Consider the following 25,392-nt stretch of genomic DNA (forward strand, 5'->3'; position numbering starts at 1 on the left):
CTCGCTCATATCCCAGTACAAACTCCCTGTTGTCGCTAGGGCTTCATGCAGGACCTAAGCCTCTGGATTTGTCTGAGGTCTGACTCTTAACCCTTATATTTCTGCCCTCTTGTGCCCTCCTCTCCTTCGCTGTAATCTACCCTCCCTTTCTCAGTAATTCCACCCGCCCCACTAACAGACTGGGTGGTGACCTTAATGAATATATAGATAGAAAGAAGGCATGATGCTTTCTCCACATCACTGGTGTCACCTTCTCCAGCAGGACAGAGAGAGACACACACGCTTGACAGGTGAGCAAGCCTTCCTGAGGCCAGGTGATTAAATGTGGGGGTCTTACTGGCAGAGCTGGAGGGGATACCTGTTATCTCAAGGGGACATCAACCAGCACTTACGTTAGGAAGAAGTTGGCTGGGAGATAGAGGGTGGAATTCAGAAAGGTTGGTTTATTTATTCTGCTTTTATCATTAATTTCTGATAACCCCTCTGACAGAGAAACACAGTGTCACAGTTACAAATGCAGATGTAGGAATTGTGCTACAGCTATTTTAACAATAAAAGAAGCACACTTCTCAAAAGGTTTCTCAAGTTTCACCTTCTTTTCCCAGTGGCAGCCACAAGCAGAGCCAGGAGATGGTCTTCTTTGTCGTTGTCTAGTGCTGAGAGATTCAGTGCCACTGAACGTGGAGGCTGTATTCAGTTATCATTGCAGCAGATCATTTGGTCCTAAAGCCATCAACACTTGTGGCCATCACCAAATCTTGTAGCAGTGAATTCCACAAGTTGTTGCTGCTAATTTCTCATGTTCTAACACTGGCATTTTAAACCGTACATCTGGTTACTATCTTATATAAAAGTCATCATGCTTATTCTGGATAGGAATAGGTGCGACAGCTGCATGTAGGTTGCCAGATGTGACAATTGCATATGCGCCTTTTCGGCTGGACAGGTGACCCTGCAGTGATGCTGGCACCTCTCACAGCCCCGCTACTTGCAAACATGTGGGAGAGGGAAGTTGTGTGTGAATATTTACATGTTATGGTCTCCATGCAGCTTTCTCCTCAGCAGGAAAATTAGAACATCTAGAGCGTTCCTCGCTTCCCATTTGCACCATATCAGTGGTGGAGCCAGTGGGAGGCTCTTTTTCAGCATACCCATTTTTCAGATAAGGAACACACAAAGTTGCTGCTGGCAACTTTCCCACAGCTGCGAGCGGGTAACTTTAGACCCAGGCCTTAATTATTCACTTACTTCAAAAGGTGGCAAGCCAGTCCTGCTGCAACCGAGGGCCCTCCTGCTCGCTCAGCTGAACAGCACCCCAGCCATGTGCCCCAAAGTCCAGCATGATGGCAGCACCAGCTGCGAGACACCTTTCCCCACCACCTCTGCTCCAAGGCTTGCTCAGGTTTAAGCCTCTTCTGCAAGTCGTAGCAAAACATGTCTGTCTGGGCTGACCGTGGCATCTAGAATTAAGCTTTGGAGCATGAGATGTTGAGCATGTGTTTCATTTTATTTCACTTTGCTGTTTTGTGCCACCCCCTATGTCCCACATGAACCCACACTGCTGGCACCACCTACCTGCTGGAGAGCCAAGAAGTTCAAGTGACAGCAGACTAATAGGAAGGGAAGGGAAGGGAAGGGAAGGGAAGGGAAGGGAAGGGAAGGGAAGGGAAGGGAAGGGAAGGGAAAGGAAAGGAAAGGAAAGGGAAGGGAAGGGAAGGAAAGGAAAGGAAAGGAAAGGAAAGGAAAGGAAAGGAAGAAACATTTTTAGATCTCATTGTTACCAGACTGCTAAAATAGACTTAAAGGTTTGTCCCCTTTAATCTGTTAGTCCTCCTTTAATTGATTTCCCTCCCTCCTTCTCCATAGCTGGCACAGCATACAATGGATGGTAGTTGGATGCCAGGAGCCCTCGCTCTGGTCCTCTTGCTTGCAAGAGGATGCTACACCAGTAGTGAAGGTAAGGTCACTGCACCTCTCACAGCAAGTAAAGTCTCCTTTTTGGCATGGGAGAGGGCAAAGGAGGGCTCCTCACTAGTATCAGTGCAGCCTCCCACGGATTTGGCTTCTCTTCCTAAGCTTGTGCCATCTCTGCTTCTTCTCTTTTTAGGCTCCTGGTGCTACGATAAACCAGAATGTGGTAAGAAAAATAGCAATCCTTTTGCGTCCCATATTTCCCAAACAAGGCTTATTCTGAGCCACAGCTTCTGAGTCCAGAACTCCACGGGTCTGCTTTGTAATGGATGAAATGTGCTTTTGAATATATGTGTATGGGCGGCAGCTGGGGGCGGGGTGCATAACAGAGGCTGTAGCTTTCAAGCTAAGGCCCTTTTAAAATAATGCCACCCTGTGCCTTCTGTCTCATTGCCATGCCTTTTGGTCTTTGCTGCTCGCCCTTCTCTTGGCAAGGTCCCGGGACATGGCTGACCCAGGAGTACTGCAATGGCAAGAGGCAGTCGCCCATCAACATCCGCTCTGAGAAAGCCATCCATAACCGCAGCCTGGGTGCCATCACGCTCACCGGCTATGATGACGGCAAAAAGCTGCAGGAAATGATAAATAGTGGGAAAACAGGTACCTGCGCAATCTTCTCATGCTTGAAACAAATTGCTTCTAGTCTTTAAGGTGGCAGCAGGCAAAAAGCTTACAAACACACTCACAAACTTTCAAGAAGGCAATGCCTGGTGAGTGAAGGTTGTTTTATACCTTTTATAGCTCTTCGTTTCTTCCTGTTATGACATGTTCTTAACTCAAAGCTGTGTAATAACGAAGCATGCTTGGGGTTTGTGTTTGAAAGAGAGGTGGAAGAAATCTGCTCTAAATGGGTTAGCCTTCCCAAATCTGGTGCTTTTCAGTTGTACTGTACTGTGACTCCCAGGACTCCCATGGCCATGTTAGCTAGGAATGATGAGAGTTGTAGTCCAACATATCTGGATGATACCAGGTTTGGGAAGGCTGCTGAGTGTGGAAAGTTGAGGTGAAGTGGGGAGTTGAAGGAGGTTTATACGCTGTCCGGAGACTTTTAGTATTGGGACGGCATATAATAACTTAATAAAAAATAACATAACATAAAAGGAAGTGTGAAATGACAGTGGAAAATTTTGTTTGAATGAAGCCATGGGAGAGGGTGGAGGGCTTAAGTGAGCAGCTGCGTAGGACTGGATTTATGAGATTTCTTGTCCTAATTGTATCATCCCAGACAGTCAGTTTACTGTGAATGCATCCCTCCAACAAACAGTTTGTGTGTTGTTAATCCTGCGTAAGTTGCAGCAAAACTCACATGGGAAAGCAGTTGAACACCTGTCCAAACACCTGTACCCAGCATACAGAGAGTGCTGCTGGTATGCGCAGACTGTGATGGGTGGATTTCTCCCCTCTCCAGTGTGGGTTTACAGGCTGTCCCAGGCTCCTGATAGTCCTGATTTCCTCCTGCAATCATACAATGGGGGAACAGAGCCCACTGGAACGTTGCAGCTACGTACAGCACAAACCCAGCCAGCTGCCCTCAGCTCTGGAGGACACTGCTGAGGGAGACTGTTGTGAGGGATGAAATAAAATTCAACTCACACCCCTCCATCAACATCCTCTTTTCCGGGGTCACCACTGAAGGACACTAGTCCAGTGTTTCCAGAATCCTTCAGCTATTCCCAGAAGAGAAAGATGTGGGGGAAATCAACTGCCTTTCAACCTGCTTTCACTCTCCCAGTTGTATGAGCCAACATCTGACAAACTTACTCAATACACCTCAGATAAGATAAGCATGGCTCAAAAGGAGTCACGCAGAGTACGGATATATTTGCAAACAGGCTGGTTTGCACAAGCAATTCCAATCACGGCACTTGTGGTTGCATAAGCAGCAGAGGCTTTGGGGGTGGGGAATTCATGTCCGGATTTTTCTGTTCACCTGCAGTTGACATTGAACTAGAAGATGGACTCTACTTCACCGGCCATGGTCTTCCAGCACAGTACGCAGCCAAATCCTTCCACTTCCACTGGGGAGATGGTGATTCCAGGCCAGGATCAGAGCACTATATAGACAACAGACAGTACCCTATGGAGGCAAGGATATATTTCCCATTCCAGCTACTTGAGGTTCTCACTTAGGATGGTGAAGAGATGTACTCAACTTTAAGCTCAACAATATAGCCTGAAGTATCTAATTCTGCTTTATCTTGGAAGCTACAGAGGATCAGGTCTGGTTGGACTCTCGATGGGCGACTTGAGTACTGCACCACACAGGTGGTGCAACCTGATGGCCTGCTTGGCCCCTTCCAACTATATGATTGTAAGAGTATCTTAGCTGCTCATTTCCTTCCTAATGCCTTTAATGATTGGAATTGCAGCAGCAACAGTTTTCCTCAGCATTAGCACAAACCACAAATTGTCACAGCTTTTGAAAGTGATTCCTCTAGTTCAGGCTAGAATTCTTCCCTGTTAGAAAGTGTCCAGCTGGGGGTGGGGGGGTGTCCTACGAGTGATAGGGTGTATTTCCTATCTAAGTATGCATAAAAAAACAAAGCACAACATTCTTTCCAGCATGTGCAAAATACGTTTCTTTTTCCATTTAATTATTGCAATGTATATTTTGACTTCAAAGCCTGTTTTTTAGACATTAGAAAAGTCACAGTCACTCATGCCTTAATTACATCTTGTTCGGACTTCTGTACCATGTGCTACATGGAGCTGCATTTGAAAACTTTTCGGAAGCATCAGCTGGTCCACTGCAGCTAGACAGGCAGCTGGGGCTGTGACAAAGAGCACTTGACTCATCCCTTATAGCAGCTTCCCTGGGCAACATCCCAAGTGCAGGTTCTGTCTTCTGAAGGCCTACAAAGCTGAGGACTGGGCTACCTGAATGGCCACCTTGTCCCACACAAGCCTGCCTGCCTCTGAGAATTCTGGAGTGGCCCTTCTTTGGATGCTGCCACATTCAGAGGTGTGCTTGGTCACAATGCAAGGGTGGACCTTCCCTATGGCTATTCCAGGACGGAGGGTTGCCCTGCCCAGGGACACTAGCTTGGCTCCCTCTCCGCCCCTTTTCCACCAGCGGGTAATGATCTTTTTATTCAAGCAGGCCTTTGGCATGGAAGCTGGGCTGCTGGGTCAGAGGTTCTTTTTATTCTGTGATAGTTGTCTTTTCAATTGTGTTTAAATGCATTTGTTGTATTATTGTTTCATTTGAGCTGTTTAAATGATTCTAAGCTTCCTGGGTGCCATTTTTCTTGGTAGAAAAGTGGGGAACTAATCCAATCGATCAATCAACCAATCCATCAATGGCCAACTCTAATGAAAGTGAAGCAGGAACACACGAGAAATTTCCAATATGTGATGACTTTATTATACAATAGTCTACACATCTGTGCTCAAAGGTTCCTCCAAAAGGGACCGGGTGGGACAGTAGAAATATAGTCAAAATTAATACTGTTTTTTTTCTCCCATCAGTTACACATTGTACATACCAAAAACAACACGAGTGTATCAGATGCTCGGAAGGACCCAGAAGGAATTGCTGTGCTAGGATTCTTTCTCGAGGTGAGGGATGAAGCCAAAAGGACGTAGAAACTTCTGTCCATTTTATAGCACTTTATGTTGGGGAAAAAGTAATTCCAGCCCCTTTATCCAAGCGGACTGCTAGTTCCACTGTAAGTTTCATGTGGAATGTGGTTCCAAAACCACATCCGTATTGCATACTACCTGTGTTATCCTAATGTCTATGCTTCTTCTCTTGCTCTGGAGAAATGGAAGAAGAGTAGTTGGTTAAGCAGGAAGTGCTGGATTTGCTGGGAGTCCATCTAGGCTTCATTTCACCGCTTCTTCTGTACCACAGGGTTCGGAAATGGCCTCAGGCAAGACAGCTGAAGCATGGGAATCTTTCATAAAGAACCTCAAGAAAGTGTCTGAAAAGGGTGAGTCTCTTGGCAAAACCAGGAGGGCCAACTGTTTCCTCTCTCACCCTGAGAATCCATAACAGCTTCCATAATGAGTTGAAATACTTTCCTGCCTGTCTACCGCATTGTTCAATTTTGATAGTTCCAATTATTGCCTTGATGTACCCTGGACATGGCTGCTTCATCAGCGCCCCTGGATTTCCCTCACCATCCCTTATACAGAACTGCACAATTTAGGGTCCTTAATGGGAAGCATCATTATTTATTCATATGTTTATTTATAACATATATACAATTTTCCTCCAGGGCAGTCAATCTGGCATCCATTTTTCCCTTTTCTCTTGTATCCTCGCAGGGCCAAGCCCACTTTGTGAACTTCATGACGGAGTGCAGATTTGAAACTAGTTCACTTCAGTTCTAGCCTGACATCCTAACCATTTCACCAGGGTTCCCCTAGACAATTTCAGTGTCACCACAATACTATCCATTCCCTGCCCCCTTCAAAAAGAAAAGTTTAAGGAAAAACCTTGGAAAATCTTAGAACCACTAGGATTGCTCTTTGGCTTCCCTCTGCTCTTTTTCCTATTTCCCTCCCAGCCTCACCATTTCTCGTTCTCCACCGTCTCTGTCTCGTTTTGGCTAGTCGGGATCCCATGTGATCTTTCATAGAAATCATGCCATGGTGGAGCCCACAGCAGTTCCTCAAATGTGTCCATGGGTCTGAAATGTTGGAGACAGCTGCACTGTGTCATGTGGGTTCTCAAACTCGTGCTCAATTTTTCTGTAAAATCATTGTTAAAACTAGCTTGAACCTGTTTAAATCTGGAACATGTGCATAACCCACTTTCCTCCACATCTTCAGGCAAACATACAGATCTTGACAGCACCTTCTCCCTCCTGGACCTGCTGGGTCCCACAGACTTTGCCCGCTATTTCCGCTACCCCGGCTCTCTCACCACTCCCCAGTGCAATGAGGTCGTAATCTGGACCATCTTTCCTGACCCCATCCTGGTGCCACCCAAAGTGGTGAGTATAGCAATCCGAGTTTGGACAAACACAGGCAGAATGCAGAGGCAAGCAAGAAGGTGCTTTCTTTTGCGTCTTCCCCTCTCCTCCAGCTGTCTCTCCCATATTTAACTCAGAGAGAGAGAGCGAGGGGGAGCGGGGAGAGAGGGATGAAAGCTAAGATCTTTCAAGAAGTTAAATCCTGAAGCTGGTACCATAAGAACCCAGGAAGCGCCATGCTGGATCCGACCAAGCATCCATCTGGTCCAGCTTTCTCTTCGCATAATGGCCAACCAGCTGCCCAAGGGAAACCCACAAGCAGGACATGAGTGCAAAAGCACCCGCCCACCCATATTCCCCAGCAACTGATGCACATAGACATGGGCCTCCAATACCTCTAGGACTAGTAGCCTTCTCCTCCTTGAATTGGTCCAATCCCCTTTTAAGGCCATCCAAATTGGAGGCCATCACTGCATCCTGTGAAGCAAATTCCATAGTTGCTGTGTGAAGGTGCACTTTCTTTTATCTGTCCTGAATCTTCCACCACTGAACTTCATGGAATGGCCTCAGGTTCTGGTCACAGGGCAAGAGAAGGAAAGAACAATGTTTCTCTATCCATTTCTACCATACCACGTACATCTCTATCATGATTTTTCTTTTGCCCTTTTTCTAAGCTAAATGATCCCAGCAATTGTAGTCTTTCCCCTTCAGTGAGTTGCTCCAGTCCCTCAGCCATTTATTTGACTTGCCCTTTTCTGTCTTTCCCACCTCTACAATAGCCCTTTTTACATAAGGCAACCAGAATGGAACATAATATTCTAAGTGCAGTTGCACTGTAAATTGTACAAGGGCAGTATGATATTTGGCAGGTTTATTTCCAATCTTTTCCACATTATAAGCATTTTATCTGTTTCTGCAGAATTGCAAAATGCACAGAACCCTGTCTAATCTGAGGTTGCCCAAAATGGAGATGTGATAGCTAGACCAGGCCTTAGCATTAGACAGTTGAGAGAAGTTAAGGCGATACAGTTGGTTGGTCTGGGCTGAGGATTTTGCTAAAGAAGTTGGGCTTGAGAAAGGAGCTATAACATGAAAAGAGGGTCTGAGGCCATTTCAATGGTGCACTGTAACAACTGTGCATTTGTCCCATTGAGTTGCTAATCGGCTGATATCCTAGCTTGGTCCCTCTTGGTTTTCATGGCATAGATCCCAGTGCTCAATCCAGCAGCACCTCCTTTGTCACTTTACCCAGGCTGATGTTCTTCTTATCTCTCCTCTGATAGGTGGAAGCTTTCCCGTCTGAACTGCGTTATACGGACTCCTCCAGCGGGCCACGGATGCAGAACAATTTCCGCCCCCTGCAACCAATAGGGAAACGGGAGGTGCAAGCATCGGCCGCTTTGAAGGCTAAGCGTTCTGCTGCCTCCCTGGTTGCTCCATCAACACCACTCCTCCCCTTCCTTTTCATCGCCACCATCATCTCCTCAATGCTCGTATAAAGGGCAGAAGTGTTGGGAACCACGCAGAGAGGGAATTGCTGTGATCTCCCGAGAGGTCAGTACTAGACCACAATCAGGACTAGGACCTGCCTAGCTCTGCAAATGTCTGCAGGACCAGGAACACCTTTGCAGGCAGCTGCAGGGAGCAGCTGAGAGGCAATCACGTGGCGGAGCTGGGGCCCAGGAAACCGTCCTAGAAGGCCTCTCTGCGCTGCTGTTCTCCCCCACAAGGACACGATTGTCCCTGTGACTCTCGTGTGCTCCATGCCTGGAACCTCGCTCCTGCCTTGCTCCTGTTCGTCGCTGCTTGCTCATTCCCTCCTGCCTTGCTCCTCTCGATCCTGCGTGCTCCAGTCTGCTCCCGTGTGTTCCTTCTTGTTCCGGTTAATCCCGCTTAGCTCCAGAACACTCTTGTCTGTCCCTGTGGCCTCCCTCCTCCACCTTGACTGCCTTTCTGTGGCTGCTTCCCTGGCATTTGACCTCTGGGCTGTTTCTGCTCTCTCTTGCACTGGACTGGACTGCCTGCTGCCTCATGTTTGACCCTGGACCATTGACCACACTGCCAGCCTCTAGCCCTACAAAGCTACAAGCCCAGCCTCACACCAGCGCCCTGCTCCTGGTGTTCTGCCCACCCCCGTCAGCCACCTATGTCTAGGTGCTCACGCAATCCTACCTGTCCCTACCTGCCATCTCTCTCTCAACCAGTTCAGCCAGGTAGGAAATGTACTTGAAAACAGAAAAGGGGGAGTGAGAGATGCGCATCACTGTAGGGACAGGAGCACAGAGGAGAAGCAGCCGGGGCTTCTACGGACAGTGTTGGAGAAAAAAGTGCTGCTCAGTCTATGACACCTAGAGCTGAAATGAAGCTTCCAGAACATCTTGTATCTCAAGACTTAAATTGTGAGCTAGACAGAAAGGAATGAAATGTAGACAAACAACAGAGCAATTCCATCATAAAATTAATACTAAAAGTGACTCTTCTTGATAGCCATTCAATATTACAGCTTCTAATGGAGTCAAGCTGAAGCTTTTAACACTAATTATATTATAAAATTACTTCAGTTTTGGTTTGTTTTTCCTATTTATTTTTTCTTAAGACTGGCTGCACCTGCTGTGGATCCAGCAATTCTTTTATTTGCTTTTGTGTTGCTTTACACCAACCTCTGTCTATATTTGAGTTTCCCAAATCAAGGTTTGGGCTTAGAACTAATGGACCTGATAATGGAATTTGAGCACTGATTCAGTACATCATAATCCAAAACCTAAGTTTCACATAACACCAGGAAAAAGTTCATTTCAAATATTGATTTCAGTGTGGATTGGGAGGTTCAGATTTCTGTGCAAATCCTTTTAACATTTTTTAAACAGTTGAAATTACTTTCAGGTCTGTGGGCTTCTCAAGGCTTTTTTGTGTAGTTAAAACCCTTCACTTACAGAAGTTGGCAAGTCCCTTACCTGAAGGCAAGCCCCTTACCTGAAGGCAAGCCCCTTTCAAAAGTTGGCAAGTCATCATCCTCCAGGCCTCTCCCATGTTTTGTAGTCCCTTTTGTGCCTTTTTTAAGAGCAAATAAAGATAATGAGGTAATGAATTGTCATGGCACAACAAACTAGAATAAAGGTTTGCATAAATGAGCAATTATGCTAAACGGCAGTGCCACCATGTAGTTATCTAATACAACATATGTGAAGGCATTGAAAGCAAAACCCCAGTGGAAAAAAATGAGACTCTTTTGGAACTTGGAACATCCATGAAGCCCCGAGTTCAATGCCTCATAAAGAGAACACCCCAGTATCACACAGGCCGCAGCTTCGAGATCCGTTTTTATACAGATAGGAACATCAAGCAATTGCTCATTCACATTGGATGTCTCTAATCTCACACAGAAATTCCATAATTTATCTCCAGTGCAGCATTTTTTTCAATAGAGTCAGTCCACATCGGGCACTGCCTCTGAGGCACCCAGTGAACAGCGGGTCACATGTGTGCGTGATCCGGTTGCTGCATCCCTTCCCATCACGGACAGCCCAACATGGGCCTGCAGCTGCCAGAGCAAGTTTCTTCCTCCGTGGGAAAAACTGGAGCAAACCACACCCTTTTAACTACCTCATTCTCTCTCTCGATAGTGGTATCTTTGTTTCTTCTTGTTATTAAGACTTATTCTTTAATTGTGGAAAGGATTTCCAAAATCCTCTGTTACAACGGTCTCTAATTTGTTAAGCACTTCTGAATGATGTGGGAAGAATTTCTTCTTGTTTAGGCCCTCGGAGGTGGAAACTTTAAGGTGTAAGGAGGCCAGGAACATTCTTCCCTGAGAACCTCAAATGAGAAAGCAGTTTCAACAAGGGCTAATTAGTCAGCTGTGACTTGGTGTCAAACTAGATGTGACATTTGTCACATGCTTTGCCCTTGAGTGTTGTATGTGGTTGTGTCATGGATTAGCAAAGGGGAGGATTTCAACCGAGACAATAACAGAAACAAAGGATTAGAGCACCGCCCCTTATTTGTATTTTGTATTTTATTTGATGTTGTAAGCTGCCCCGAGGCCTCGGCAAGGGGTGGCATAGAAATGTTTTAATAAATAAATAAATTTGCATACCGGTTATTTAGATTTATGCCAGGGCAAATGACAAATGTCGCCTCTCATTTGGCTCTCAAAGTATGACCGTTTGTGGTAATTAAACTGAAGACATGTGTGTATATTCCTATGAACAGAAGAAAGCAGTGTTAAATGTTTCTTTCAATGTAGCATTAATGTAGTTATTGCATGTTTATTCCAACCTTTCTGCAAGGAGTTTCCGGTCGTGTGCTTGGCTCTCTCTGCTGCCTACCTGTTGTGGCCTCACAGTGATTCTTTTAAGGTAGGCCAGAGTGAGAGAGGGCGACTGGCCAGATTCCCCCTCGAGCTTCATGCCTGAGAGGGAATGTGAAACTGGACCTCGCCAGACCTACTCCAACCCCTCATTGGGCCTTTCCCAACCTGGGGCTCTCCAGATGTGTAGGCCTACAGTTCCCATCATTTCCCAGCAGGGGCAACAAGCAGGCTGTGAATAATGGGAGATGCAGTCCAATCTGAAGGACGCCCGGTTGGGTAGTGCGGACTGAATACTACCCAACTTCTTCCCGGAGGTAGTCCAGGAATATTACTTCCTGAACTGCACTGAATACATACTGCCCCACATTTTCCACCCAAAGACAGTCACGCCTGTGAACATCTTGGAAGGTTTTGTTGCTGTGTTCTCTGGACCTGAGTTGGTAATCATTCTGATGGACAGAGGTAACCTCCTGAGACCAGACCAGATTCTGGTGCAATTGTGTATGTTTGAAATAAATTTATGCTAAACTGAAGCAACGGTTCGTATATACAGAGATTTGTAAAAGGGAAAGAAAAAAGAAAGATCCACTTTTCTCAGTATTAATGGGAATCAGGAACTACTCTTGTATGTGGAAGGCAGAGGAGGAAATTGCAGGCAGCTTCTCAAAAGTTCCTGTCTTCATTTGCTGCAAAGTATCAAGTATATTTACCCTTTGGACAAAATCTCATGAGTTTGTATCTACTGAATGTGTATGCTGAATAAACATTTCTTTTTTAAAGAAAAGCCAAGTGTGTATATGTTTTAATTTTTTTTCTATAAAAAAATTCATCTGACAGCACCAAAAAAGAACATACACTCTCCCAGCTGGAGCAAACCTCTTTTCTGGCCCAGGGAAACCTTCTCCGCTAAAAGCAGATGGAATTTATTTATACTTGGGTAAGTAAGGAGGGCATTTCATCATTCAAGCAGTGGGAACCGGTCGCCATTCTGCACCCACAGTACATGTGTGTACACACATTCTTCAGAAGTAATTTTGGCAAAAGCAGTGGTCCAGATTACACGGAGGTTACTTTTCTGTGAAGCGAAGAACCTTTCGATTATTCAGAAACTGAAGAGGACGGTAGTTATTCTGCATTGGCCTCTTTTCTTTTTTGTTGGTGAAATACATCGACTTGGTGAATCTCTTGAACTGGAAGAAAGGAAGGAAGAGGTGGAACAAAGGAAAGAGATAAAAGCTTGTAAGAGACAACATATTAGAGCTCAAGAAGACCAGGAAGTTCATGCAACAGAAGCGGCAGTGCAGACCTTTCTAAAGCCAAAATTTAACCTGGACTCAAGATTGGCTTCTCGCTCAAAACAGCTGCAAAAATAGACACTGGCTGAAAAGTAGGATCCCAAGCCCAAGCCTAGATGAATTAAGCTAGTCAAAACCTCCTGCAGGAGAGGCCAGACTAGACAGGAAGGGAAGCACACAAGGCCTGTTCCCCTCTGGGGCTCTTCTACTTTCTCTGTGGTCATAAATGAAATAGGTAGCAGTTGGACTGATGGAGGTGGAAGGGTGCTTGGGAAGCGGAAAGCACCTGGGCTCCCACACCAGCGATCCTGTCCCTGACACACAAGCCTTGAAGATGAAGTTGGCCTTCTCAAGGACACCCCCGTGTGCAGACCTGATGCCCGACAGAGCATTTAATTCTTCAAGCAACTGTCAGTTCCACCAGGTCCCATAAAAGCAAGCTCTAAGGACACCCTTAGAGGCCTTTGTGGGAGGATCTTTGCCCCTCTAGACTTGGTTTTCTGCAGCTGTGCTCTCTGCTCCTTCTGACATTTCTGTGCTGCTTCTGCCTCAGCCACTTGCCAGCCTTAGTCTATGCCGGGAGGGCAACATCTCAGCCTCCAAGTTTGAATCCATCCCTGTGGTGTCTTTAGAAGTCCTGCCCCCTTTCCATAGTCCCACCCATTTCCCTTGACCATTGACAGGTGGTGCACACACTGGTTCGAAACCCACTCCTCAGATTTAGTTACTGGCAATAAAGGCTTTGAGCGAAAATGAGCTGATACCTTGGTTTTAACTCTTTCACTGTTTGGCCCACAAGATCTCTTCTGAAATAGAATCTGGACCTCAGGCTGAAAGGGGGTTGACACCCCAGAGTTCCACCCTCCTCTGTTTGGCTTTTAGAGGTTGTTTCTGTTTCTGCTTTTAGAGGTTGACTCTTTCCTGCCCTGGGCCATACACAATTCACCTTTGACCCCCTGAAATGGAGCTGGCTTCCCTGGGACACATAAACATGATTGGCACTCAGACGACCAAGACTGATGATGTGCCTTAAGTCTTGACAAAGGACTTTGGGGAGGACAATCTATCAGCAATGGCAGCAGTGGAGGTAAATCTGGTTGTCGGATTGTTGGTTCGTGGTGGCAAGGCTGCGATCTGTGTCTGTTTCCAAACAGTCCAGCAGTCCAAGCTCCTGGTGGAGCTGTGCTGCCTTCAACAGGCTCCATTCTTAGTTAAGAGAATCCAAGGATTCTCTCTGCCAGGCTCCCCAAAACCGAAGGGCAGCAGACATTCCCAGCTCACCACTGTGTGATGGATCTCAATGGGCTCAGGAAAGATGGTCCAGATTACAGCTTCGTTGCAGTCAGGGGTCGTGAGAGAGCCGTGGTAGCGGTAATAGGTTTTTGTGTCTACTGTGTTCAATAAAGCTCCTAGGGAGAATTCCCCGTGCAGATTCACAGAATTCCCTTGGGAAAGAGAAGAAAAGTGAAAATTCAGCTAAAGCGGCTGGTAGAAAAACACCTCATTTTCTAGGGAATTGGGGTGCAAAGGCTCACCTTTCTCTGGGATCCTTTCCAAAAACTTGCCCAGGGTCTTCCATGCACTGACAATAGGAGCTTTGCTGGACTTCTGCGGGGAAATGAAGGGCGGGTATGTGTTACAGGAATATCTCCACAAGTTCCCCTTTCTTTTATGGGGTAGAACCCTAGGCAGACTCAGCACTTCAAGGGCACGTGAACCACTCTGGACTTGGACAAGTCTTACAGGAGGAATCCCATTCTGTTCCTCACCTTTAGGAAGAAACCCAGGACAGCAAACCCTTCGGGATCCTTTTTCGCTTCTTCTTCACTCATGTTGTTTTTGGTGTGAACAATGTGGAGCTGAGGCAAGGGGTGAGGGAAACAAGGAGGGAAAGAGACATAGAAGATGAAACTGAAAATGAAAATAGACATTAGCATGGTGCAGTAAAGAGATTAGTGGATTGTGGTGGGTAGCTACTGTGGGCCATCCAGCTGTACTCTTTGAGAACAGCTCTGAGCCAGCAGGACTCATCTTACATTGCGGGAGACCCATGTTCACAACCCATCCAGCCATAAAGCCCACTGGCCATTCACTCTTCTGAGGACCAAAGCATAATAATCCACATTGTGCAGCTGCTGAATAAACCTTCTTTTGTTCAAAGGATCGCTGGCTGATATTCTGAAAAGTTTGGCTGATAGAGCTTCAAGTTGAGCTATGCAAGCAGAGGTGCATTTTCCTGGACAGGCAAATCGAACAGACCTGAGGCCTGTGCTCCACAGGCGTGAGAAAAGCAGAAACTAGCATGTTATGCTCAGGAACAGTCTTGTCTGCACTGCTGTGGTGTCACACGTCTGCAAACATTTTATCTGCGGAGGTGGAAGATCTGCCAATGAATAATGGTCTTCTGGAATAGCTGGAGACTCAAGGAAGTGTTTTAAAGGGGGAAGACACTGAGAGCTGTTGGAGCAGTGCCAAAACTCCAGAGAATTACATTGCTAAGAGGTTCTATGGTGGTGCTCCAATTATGGAACACTCTACCGAAGATGTGCCAGGCACCAACCCTATTGAGTTTCGCACACCAGTGTACCTTTGGCACTATTTAGACAATTTATATCAGTGCACAGTTTTAATTATAATGTATGCTTTATTTTCATTTAATTCTTTTAGTGTGACTTTATTTATTATGAGATTTTAATTGCATTATTTTATTAATGTTATTTGTTGATCGTAATGACTGCCCAGACAGCATGTTCCCAACTGGTGGCTTTTAAACAAATTAAATAAATTATTGTCCCTACCCTATTTTATTTAATGTATTTTTTCCTCTTTCCTGGTGCTTTTGGCAATTACTCTCTGGCTTACAACTTCTCTGTTCCCTTTGACAGCTGAAACAGACAAGGATATTGACCAGGAAATATTGCACCTATCTGACAGCCATAAGAGCTCGCTTGTGAAAGACCAGCAAAAATAACAAGAATTAAAAACGCGCACACACAAAGACAGTTGTGCTGTTTTCTGAGTCAAAAAAGTGATGGTGTGGGGTGAACCAATTATGTTTCCTCCAGAGTGGCTCTCAGATGTTCATGGAGAGGCCATCACTGCCTGAAGCGTGAGCCAGATCAAGAGCAGCAAATAGTTTTGCAGCTCTTGCTAAGTGGCTCACTAGCTGATCTCCTCAACCCATGATGAAATGGCTTTCCTGAGTTCAGATAACATGACCACCCATTGCAGTTATCAGGGGGTCTTGTTCCTGAAAAATAACCCACCCTTTAGGAAGTACTCTGAGTCTGGACAACACAACAACCCACTATGGCTAGTTACCAAGGATGGGTTGTTGCGTCACGCAAACCAGGTCACTGCAGAATGAAGCGGCAGAATATTGAAGGGATAGAACTGGCCACACCTGTTCGGATGGCAGGTGTCAGGGGGTTAAACTGCCTGAGTACTGAACACTGGTTCTGTAGATGAAAGGCAAGGGTGGAATTATTCTTCTGGACGTTTTCTTTTCTTTTAGCAGAGAGCGGCTTATGAGGCACAGCACTCAAAAGTGGCGACTTCCACCTGCCTTCTGCAGGGCCACAGTCCCTTCCACCATTCCATTTGGGCTGACATATGAAAGGTGCGATCCTGTGCACATTGTGAAAGGAAGAAATCCAGCTTAGCTGGCTGCAGAATGCTGGAAGCTGTGCGACTTTTTCTGTGCAGTTATGCACGGCATTGTGCCCTTCATAGTGTCAGGAGCAGACAGGGAGCGCCAAGAAGGGCAGGAGGTGTGTGCGTGCCTGCAAAGGACGCATCTAGGCAGCTGGGGAGGTGGGTGTGGGGATGCTGGTGCCAGGCGGGTATACCCGAGTGAAGCAGAAGCCCACACAAGGAATTTGGCCCAGCTGGTGTGAACGCTGCATGACCACCCCATAGCCTTGGCCAGACCCCATAGCTGCTTTGCCTTCCCCGTGCCCTCTGCAGTGGGGGAAGCTGTGGGTTTGGCATAGCCAGCCTGGAGCAGAGCTCTGGCAGCTGCTGCCACAGCTAAGACCTTGCTGCAGAGGGTCAGGGCCCACGCAAGTCCCTGCCCAGACCAGGGCATGAGTGTGGAGGGGGTGCTCTTCCCCCTGCGTTTCACCTTCCCTGCACTTTCCCCAGGCAAAGCACTTGGTGCATCAATTGCCCATTTATCCTCCATCAACAATCCCTGCCCCAAAGTGCCTGTCAGACTTCACAGAGCAGGACTTGAGGAGAGGTTCATGGAGGCAGCCGAAGCCTCTGTAGGCTGGATGAGGCCCATTCCTACACTAATGGCTCTGAGGCTTGGGAGCTCAGCACATAGGCTAATTCCAGGCAGGGAGCTCCTCACACTGTGACTCTTCTCCTTAATGCTTTTTTTTTTTTTTTTTTCTGGTAAGAAAAGGCTGGAATAAACTGCAGGGAAACAGAGGAGGATTACAAATGGAAGGCATCTTCAGCACCCCTGAGGTCGGATGAGTGCATGGCCCTCTGCTCATGCTTCTCTGCACCTGCTTGAGGGAAGCTGCACCACATCCCTGCGCGCTCCCTAATGATCACCAGGGCTGTGCACAGTATCTGAAGAAAGGATAGCCAGGATCAGGGTACTGCAGACACGCTTCTAGGTCCTGGGCAGCAGGATGGAAAGCTGGGCTTAGCTTGTCCAGTAACTTAACACTGCTCTCCTAGCATCCAAATTGAATCCCTACATCTTAACACTCACAACTTCTTCCGGTATCTGAATGGCTCACCTCCATGGGGTACTGCAAGCCGTCGATCGCATGTTCTGAGCCTGGATACATGTATGTTCCCCAGTGGAAGTGGAAGGATTTCAGGGCATATGTTCCTGGTAGGCCAGGACTAGAAATGCTGGCTCCACTCGCCATCCTAATGTCAGCTGCAGCAAATGCAAAGCAATGAAACAAGCGAATGTTTCAATGAGCCCTTTGATTTCTCCCTGCCCCCAGTAATTTCCTGAATATCCACAAAGGGCAGATGTCAGGGAAACTCAAGCTGTGCCACACCCCTTCCCTCAAGTGAGGTCAGCACCACACAACCACACCTGAGGCTGGTCTCTCAAGAGAATACCTGTACAGTCAGCATTTCATCTTAACCCAAGTGATGCTCAGACCAAGAGACCAGGCCAGATTCAAAAACTCTGTGGGATCAAGTGGAACCCAGTTGGGTTCTAGGGTTGTCTGATCCCTCCTGACCTGGTAGCTGCAGTAGAACCTGCTGCCCATCACCACGGGGGTGACGAAGCACAGCTGAGTGGTCGGAAATTCTCTTCCCCCTGGAAAGCTCCCATGGGAATGCAGAGAACCATGTGTCTGGGTCCTGCTGCCAGAGTTCCCAGATCAGAAATGCCTCCTGTCTTTCATATTAATTCACAGTTTCTTGTCCATCTACACTTACGGTAGTGCCCTGTGTTCTTAAGGACCTTTGGCTTCATTCGGTCTTCATATCCAAGAAATCGAATATGGCCCAGGCTGGAATCCGACAGGGCTTTCCTGGTAACAATGTTGATGGGAGATTGTTTCTTGCCACCACAGTAACCAAGGGATGCCCATGTGTTGGGATCTAGGAGGAGGAGGAATGAATCCTATGCACTAAGCACACCAACAGTCTCCTCTAAAGTGTCTGTGATTAAAACACTTTTCTGCAATGGGCAGAATCCCATCTCCCTCCCACCGCAAAAAACATATCCTTGGGTCAATCTCTTTTTCATAATAAACCATCTGGCCAATCCTTGATGAGTTCAGAGTCACTGAGGAAGTAGAGTCAACTTTCAGTACTTTTCTGATTGGCTAGCTGGACTACTACAACAGAAATGGAGCTTCTCTCACACTTGGTCAAGCGACAACCCATCCCACAAGGGAGCCAGTGTTTATTGGTCTCAGACTCCCACGAGTGGTGCTTGCTGGAGCCAGGGCCAATATTGACAATAGTCCTCGGCTTGTACTTTTGGTGGATGTGTGGCAGTGAATCAGAGCAAAAGGTGTGGCTGTTAGTGTTTCAGGGCCATAGATGAACAATATCACCCACAATGTACTGGTCCAGCCAAGAGAATCAGATAAGGACAATTGTGAAGTCTAATGACCACTTTGGCAACAGGACAATAACCTCCATTGTACTAACTAAGTTGATGCAAGGTGCCAGGATCTGAGGCTGGAACACAGCTTCCTCTAGCCACGAGCAGCAAGTGCTCGCAGGACCAAGAGCGCACCTGTGGGTACTGGCAAAGATCAGAGCCTGTGCAAACTTGTGGCACACCTGAGAACCCTGGGAGGCTCTAGAAAACGCTGCAGCAGCTTGACTGTAGCAACACGCAGGCCTTCGTAATGCCTGCTTCGTGTTCCTACTCATGCCTTTGGTGGGCCTTCAGCCATGCTTTGATTCCTGCCTGCTCTTGGCTCGCCTCTTGCCTCCGGTCTCACCTTCATCTCTTGTTCTGCTACACCTTGCCAGGTACCTGATCCTTGCCTGCACCTGCCCTTTCATTTGCCTCTGCTGCTGACACACCTTGTCAGTATTTGACCCTTGCTCATTCCTGGCTCTGCCTTGGCTTCTGGTTCTCCTGTGCTCTGCCAAGACCTCCACCATCCCTGGCTCTGGAGCTCCAGCCATAGACACCGGCTGCCTACACAAGGCAGGCCACACACAGCTCTGTCTGCCAACACTTCCCTGCAGCTCTGATGCCTTGAGCATCTGCTGCCTGAGGCAGTCTGCCTAATGATAGGGTGGGACTTGTCCTGTACCTGGGAGACCCACCTCTTCGGTCTCTCACTGGGTCTGCAACCACCAAGACTCACCACTGCAAAGTTACTAGGCAGTGGTTCTTCATGAGAGGCAACCAGGAGGTGCCACTGCAGGAGAAGCGCCTGGGCGCTTACCTAACAACGCTACAGATAGCTGCCGTTGCTTCTGAGTTGCAACAGGAAGTGGTGGGGAGAGGGCTTCCCCAACAGCTCCCCCAGTTTCCCTTGCTGCAATTCCCCTCAAATAAGCTGCATGCCTGTGCAGAGCGCATGAGCAAACGGCACGCTGCAGGGACGATGGCCACATCCTCGGGCGAGGCCATGTGGAATTATGGCAGAAGAGGACAGAAGAGAAGCCCAGTTTCTTTACGTTTTGCACAGGCTAATTTGCATGCATTAGAAGCAGATAGTTTTGCATTTAGAAATAATAGTTATACATAGAGAAATAGGAAAACAGGCCATTTCTCCATAGTACGGCAGTCTGTGACTAGGCAGCCCCTGACCCTTCCTCAGTCTGCACTCCAGGTGCAACAGATGGGGAATGGCAAAGTCCCTCTCTTTTTCTGATGCCCTTTATCTTTAAACTATCTTCAACAGGACAGCCCTCAACACAGACAATGCCTTTAAAATAGAGGGCATCTTTTCAAACAGAGGACTGTCTTCAGTTAAAAAGAGAGAGAGAGAGAGATGGCCACCCTACCTATACAGAAGAGGACCCGAGGCAAGCAAAAGGAGCACGTATTAAGCAGTTAGATGGGTTCCATAGGACGACGGAAAGAACAGTTCAAATTCCTGCTCCTTTTCAATGCCTAACGTGGAGGTGCCAGCAAAGCACTAAGGGACTTTCAACAGCTGCTTGAAGTCGCATCTGACAAGCCTGCTGTCCTCCTTCTCAGAGCCCCAATAAAGTTTTAATTGCCCGAGTAGCAACAGGAGCCTTGCCAGCTTCCTGTGCTGGGAAGTTCCCTTCAGCCTGTGGGCGAAATTAGGGAATGTTGTTTTGCTTACCACAATCTGGTTTGTCGTAGCACCAGAGCTCTGGAAGAGAGAGAAAGGGGTTGTGTTAGGTGATGGGAACTTATGTTAAAGGCCAGAAGACTTCAGCAACTGCCCAACCTGTGTGCTGATTAATCACCCTCCCCATGATCAGAGAAGTGTTGGGATGCCTTTGGTACCCATGCTATTAATTGAAAGCAATCCTGCTTACCCTAATCATCTTGCCCTTATCATATTGATTTATTTAGGGTGCAATCTCATATAGGTGTAGACTGACAAACATCCTAGAACTGCCAACATCTCTTCAGACAGCCATGCTTTTTGGAAATGGTAGGACTTATTGCCTGTCAAACGTACATAGGATTGCACTCAAAATTTATTATACACTTCATACATTTCTCTAGATGTTCTACAAAGGTGTCTCTCTTCACTTACATATACAAACACACATTAGAGACATTCGTAGCCCTGCTTTTCCTCAGTCAGATACAAATACACATTAACCACAGGTCATTAGAAATTAACCATCAGGCACAAAACATGTTACTATGTAAGCCCTGGGAATGTTGTCATTTCATAAGAGTAAGAATTTGCTTGTGATTTCCCTTTCTGTTGCTGTTCTGATTAAGGGAAATGATAGATCATTAAACACATAGTAATCCTCAAGGATTACAAGGATGGGTGTAGCATTTCTCCAGGGAAATGAATAAATTTTCTGGTTTAGTGACCACTGCAATTAGTTTGTGCAGCAGCTTGAGAGATTGTGAAAGGAATCAACTAGTGTCCAGCTTCTCCACATCCCTGAAGATGAGTGTAGATTCAAACAAATTTTAATTCAAGTTTTTACACTGTGGTGTAGAACCTTACCTCCACAGTTAATGCAGAATCCTCCCACTAGTAGAAACACCAAAACAGATATTGTTGGGTTCATTTTGAGAACCATGCCTTCCCCTGCTATGCACACAGAGAAAATAATATTAGTGGTCTGCAAATTTTCTCTGACCCACCTTTGGGTGCTTCCAGATGAGGATTTCACTGTGTGATTGCTCTGCCTCATTCATGGAAATTTACAGGTGGTCCAGACGATGTCTTCTATTTGTAGCCTTCCAGTATTTCCCCACCCTAGGTGCCAGCCCATTCACGATTGCACAGCCCCTTGACTTTCTTACTGAGGTTTCACCATCCCTATCTAAAGCAGATGAACTTCCCCCCGTGCTGCCCAAGTGAAATGTCAGCCCAGTCCAGTGCATGAGTTCTTCATCTCTTCCCAGTGGCGCACTGGTGATTGCTTGTATGAGGGCAATTACCATCACAATGCAACGCCATTTCAAGGGACATACAACATCTCATGTGCCTATATTCATAACATTTCAGGTTAAGGTGATAGAAATGCATTGGATCACTCTTCCCATTCCATAACCTGGAGTGCCCTTGAAGAATGCTTTGGAAGAATGCTTGGCTGGTGAGCAATCTAGGAAGCAATCCAAGCAGGAATTGCCCCAGGATCAGGTACTTCTGCCTGACATGGACCAAAGATGAGTTTAATTATTACATTTATGTCCCATTTTTTTTTTCAATTTATATCCTGCCTTTTTCCTACAAAGGGCTCAAGGCAGCTTACAACTCCTCAATGCAGGGTGACTATACAGGACTCCCAAGCAAGAACCAGACTCAGATTGGTTTATCTTCAGCTGGTGGTTGCTTCATGTGCCTTCAAACCATGCCCTGGTTATAGGTTCCCAACATGGCCTATATCAGTTAAACAACATCTCAAAAGATATACACAGATTAAAATATTAAAGATCCATGTGTCAGTGGATAGCATTTTCTTTCGGCTCTGGCTACTGATGACATATTCTGGGTTCCCGACTCTTTGAAGCAAAAGGGCAGAAGGAGATGCAAAATGCTCTAAGGAGCAGTAAAGATGCTGACCACAAAAGCAGTTCCCGGTCCTACGTGGCTTCTTTAAACAGATCATAAGCTTGGAAACTGCCAAAAGGTCCTTTATTTCAACATTGTACCCAAGGGTGGCATCATTCACACAGTCTGTGGCTGCTGGACCACATTATGCCAAAAGGTCTGTAAGCCAGACATTACAGAACAGAATAAAGTATACTCATGGTAGTCAGAAATGGTGGAGTTCCTTTACCTTGAGCAATTTAGCAGCCACCTCAGTCCAAAAGATGCCCAGATCCCTCACACACTCCTGTGGGAATCCCTCCTCTTTCTTACCTGCCACACTTGAACTGCAGTATAGTTGCCGAAGCCTCTTTGGAATGCCTCTTTCCAGAAACTCATTATATTTAGTATGGGCCACCTCCCTAAGGAGGAAGGGAGCAACAGATGAGGTGGACAAGCCATCCAAAGGAGGCGATTGGACAGACACACCCCAACGCACTAAAGAGACCTGAACCAGACAAACAGCCGGGGAGGTGCCAAAACAGGGTGACAAGCAGTTTGTTTGTTTGCTTGTATGCCTGCCACCTGAGCAGTCAACCAATTACATAAAATTGGTTTGATCATTAGGCGTTCCACTGGGAAGCAAGATTTCTCTTACCCATCTATTGTAGTTTTTTAAAATCAATTTAGATTCCTGGAATATACAAAATTCCATATTATGTTCCCTCCATAAGATGCTGCTGCCCCATTAGCAGATGACAGAGATGGTGATAGACTGAAGGAAGTCAAACCTACAATAAAGTGTTATGAAGCAGTGGTTTAGAGACTAGGGAGGGCTTTCTTTCCCTGTCTTCAGTCTCTACTTTCTGTTCACAGCAGGGAACATTTGCTTTGACTCCCCCCCCCTTTTTTTTTTTTTTTTCATTACTTCAGAAATTTGAAGTTTTGAGATAAATGGAAGGCGGAGCGGGACAAGATTCAGCCCACTCAGTTAAGTCCTTTAGGGCATCCATGGATTCAAATAGGAATGTGTTAAGCAAGGGCAAAGGTGGTGAGCTGCTTGGCTCAGAAGAGATAGATCAATGTTGGCAGGTGGGAAGCCGTCCAGACTGGGCCCACAGGGCACAATCTCCAAGGAAGCACTTGAAACAGACAATCTAAATGGCACCTTCCCACTCACTGACATGGGACACAATCCAAGGCAATGTTCTCCAGTGTAAGCACTGCTGGCACGGCCGTGCTGCCTTTGCCAGCTCCCACACACTTCAGTGTGACTTGCTCAGGATTGTGTCCCATAGTAATGAAAATACCATCTGGGTATTTTCAGCCCCAAATGCCAAAATGTTTTGGAATTCCTGGAGCAATTGAGTAACTTCCCTTGACTTTATGGGATTTCTGCATGGAAGAAGGGGGCGGCAGAGGATGAGGTGGCTGGATGGAGTCACTGAAGCAATCGGCGTGAGCTTAAGTGGACTCCGGGGGATGGTGGAGGACGGGAAGGCCTGGAGGAATGTTGTCCATGGGGCCGCGATGGGCAGACATGACTTCGTGACTAACAACAACAACAAAACGGCGCCTGAGACTGTGTTGCTTAGAAAACAGGGTAGTAAGGGGAGACATGATGGAGGTGTACACAATAACGGATGGTTGGAGAAACAAGAGGCTCTCCTCTCCTCTCCTGCCCTGGCCTTCTTACAATTCTGGTACCTGAGAAATTCAGGAGAGAGAAAAGGAAGCACTGCTTCACAAGGCGCTTATTTCAGCTATGACATTCACTGCCACCGGATGTAGTGATGGCCTCCAATGTGGACGGCTTTAAAAGGGAATTAGAAAAATTTGGGGAGGCCAAGTCTGTGAATGGCTCCTATTCCTGAGGGCTCCATGCGACTTCCAGTACCCAAAGCAGGATGCCCACGTGCACCAGTTGCTCAGGAACATGTGTGGGAGGGTGCGGTTACAGACATGGGCTTCCCCCAGCCAAGCCAACAGTTGAACTGAGTGCAGAACCTTGCCTTGAGTCACCATGGCTCTTTTTATGTTCTTATCTATCCTTTCAAGCTAAAAGAGTGGCCTTCTTTCCCCTTCCCTTAAAACCTGTACTTGATCCACAGTGAGAATTCTGAAGCTGTTAGTTTAAAATAAAACAGAACCTTCAGCCAAAAAGGATCAGTTAATCTTCTACAACAACCCAGCTCTTACGGGAAACAGTTAAAAAGAAACTGCAATCCCGTATTTGTACTTGAGGGCTTTAACCACCCACTTAAACACCCATATTGATGTGAGGTGATGCTGCCAGGAAAACGGTTAGCTCTTGCTTTTATCCCCAGGGGAAGAAACTATCTATAAAATCCCAGCTGAGGTTCAGTGGTTCAGGAAAGGTTAGCACTGGGAATTATCCAGGACTAGAACCTGGAACCAGTATTTTGTCCCTAGATGGAGGGCCGGAATCTACTGCATTGACCGCTTCTCTTTCTTCTCACCACTGTGGCCTCAGCCAGAATCAGGGGCAGGTGAACAAGGAGCTTACAACTCTGAAGAGGAGGAATAGGTCCAGGGGATTCTTGCAGCACGTTCCTACAGGGTTGTACAGCCTCAAAGCCGACCCTGCAGTGGCTGAAGGAAGAGAAAAGAGCTGCCTTCCCAGCAGAGCCGTAACAGCTGCCTTGGCTCTGCTCTACCCCTCACCAGTTTTCTGTGCATCTATTTTAGAGAACAGGTTGTTCTGCTGAGAGAGACTTCCAGGAACCTCTCTGAAACCCCTGGAAGGCACAGCAAATGAAACCAGCCTCAGGTCTGAAGGAAGAAACCCCAGAAGAGAAGCTATATTTAAAAAGATACGTCAGATGCCCACAGAAGGCCGTGTAGAGTTTCGATGTGCTCTTTTACAGCAAGGAGAGATTTTATTTGCATTATTTATGGTAAGTTCTCTGCGAGAAAAGTAGAGTAAAAATATCAGCAATCCATCAAAACGCTATGAAAAGTCAAATGTTCCAGGAATGCTTCAGTGCAAAGCAGCATGACTTTGGTCTGGGCAAGAGGGGAATTTCAGCTACTATTCAAATACACATCTTCAGAAGGCAAGAAGGACTAGAATCTTGGGTCCTACAGCTATGTTGCAAGAAAAGAAGGTTCTAGTAGATTGAATATCATCCTAGAGGCCCTCCAGTTTTGCTCTCGATTCTGGGAAAGCTCCTTGGGCTACCAATTAGAAGGCATCATGTGCCTATCCCATCTTTTTT

At 46.6% G+C, this 25,392-nt stretch overlaps 2 protein-coding genes across 2 annotated transcripts; one reads left to right on the top strand and one right to left on the bottom strand.

Moving 5' to 3' along the window:
- The first annotated feature begins 1,881 nt into the window (after positions 1–1,881).
- Positions 1,882–8,603, top strand: LOC123032056 (carbonic anhydrase 4-like). The gene is made up of 8 exons (XM_044447679.1): positions 1,882–1,957; positions 2,108–2,137; positions 2,407–2,571; positions 3,908–4,056; positions 5,440–5,529; positions 5,825–5,903; positions 6,748–6,911; positions 8,174–8,603. Exons 1-8 carry the CDS (start codon positions 1,882–1,884, stop codon positions 8,387–8,389), a joined length of 969 nt encoding a protein of 322 aa, XP_044303614.1. The 3' UTR covers positions 8,390–8,603.
- Positions 8,604–12,192: 3,589 nt separating this feature from the next.
- On the bottom strand, positions 12,193–21,197 carry LOC123032057 (carbonic anhydrase 4-like). Its single transcript, XM_044447680.1, has 8 exons — positions 21,122–21,197; positions 20,267–20,296; positions 17,916–18,080; positions 17,252–17,397; positions 14,267–14,356; positions 14,033–14,105; positions 13,779–13,942; positions 12,193–12,392 (listed from the first exon to the last, which is right to left on the bottom strand). Exons 1-8 carry the CDS (start codon positions 21,195–21,197, stop codon positions 12,270–12,272), a joined length of 867 nt encoding a protein of 288 aa, XP_044303615.1. The 3' UTR covers positions 12,193–12,269.
- Between the last annotated feature and the right edge of the window lie 4,195 nt (positions 21,198–25,392).

Source organism: Varanus komodoensis, unplaced genomic scaffold (assembly GCF_004798865.1).
Source record: "Varanus komodoensis strain SLA01 unplaced genomic scaffold, ASM479886v1 scaffold53, whole genome shotgun sequence".
NCBI lineage: Eukaryota > Metazoa > Chordata > Lepidosauria > Squamata > Varanidae > Varanus > Varanus komodoensis.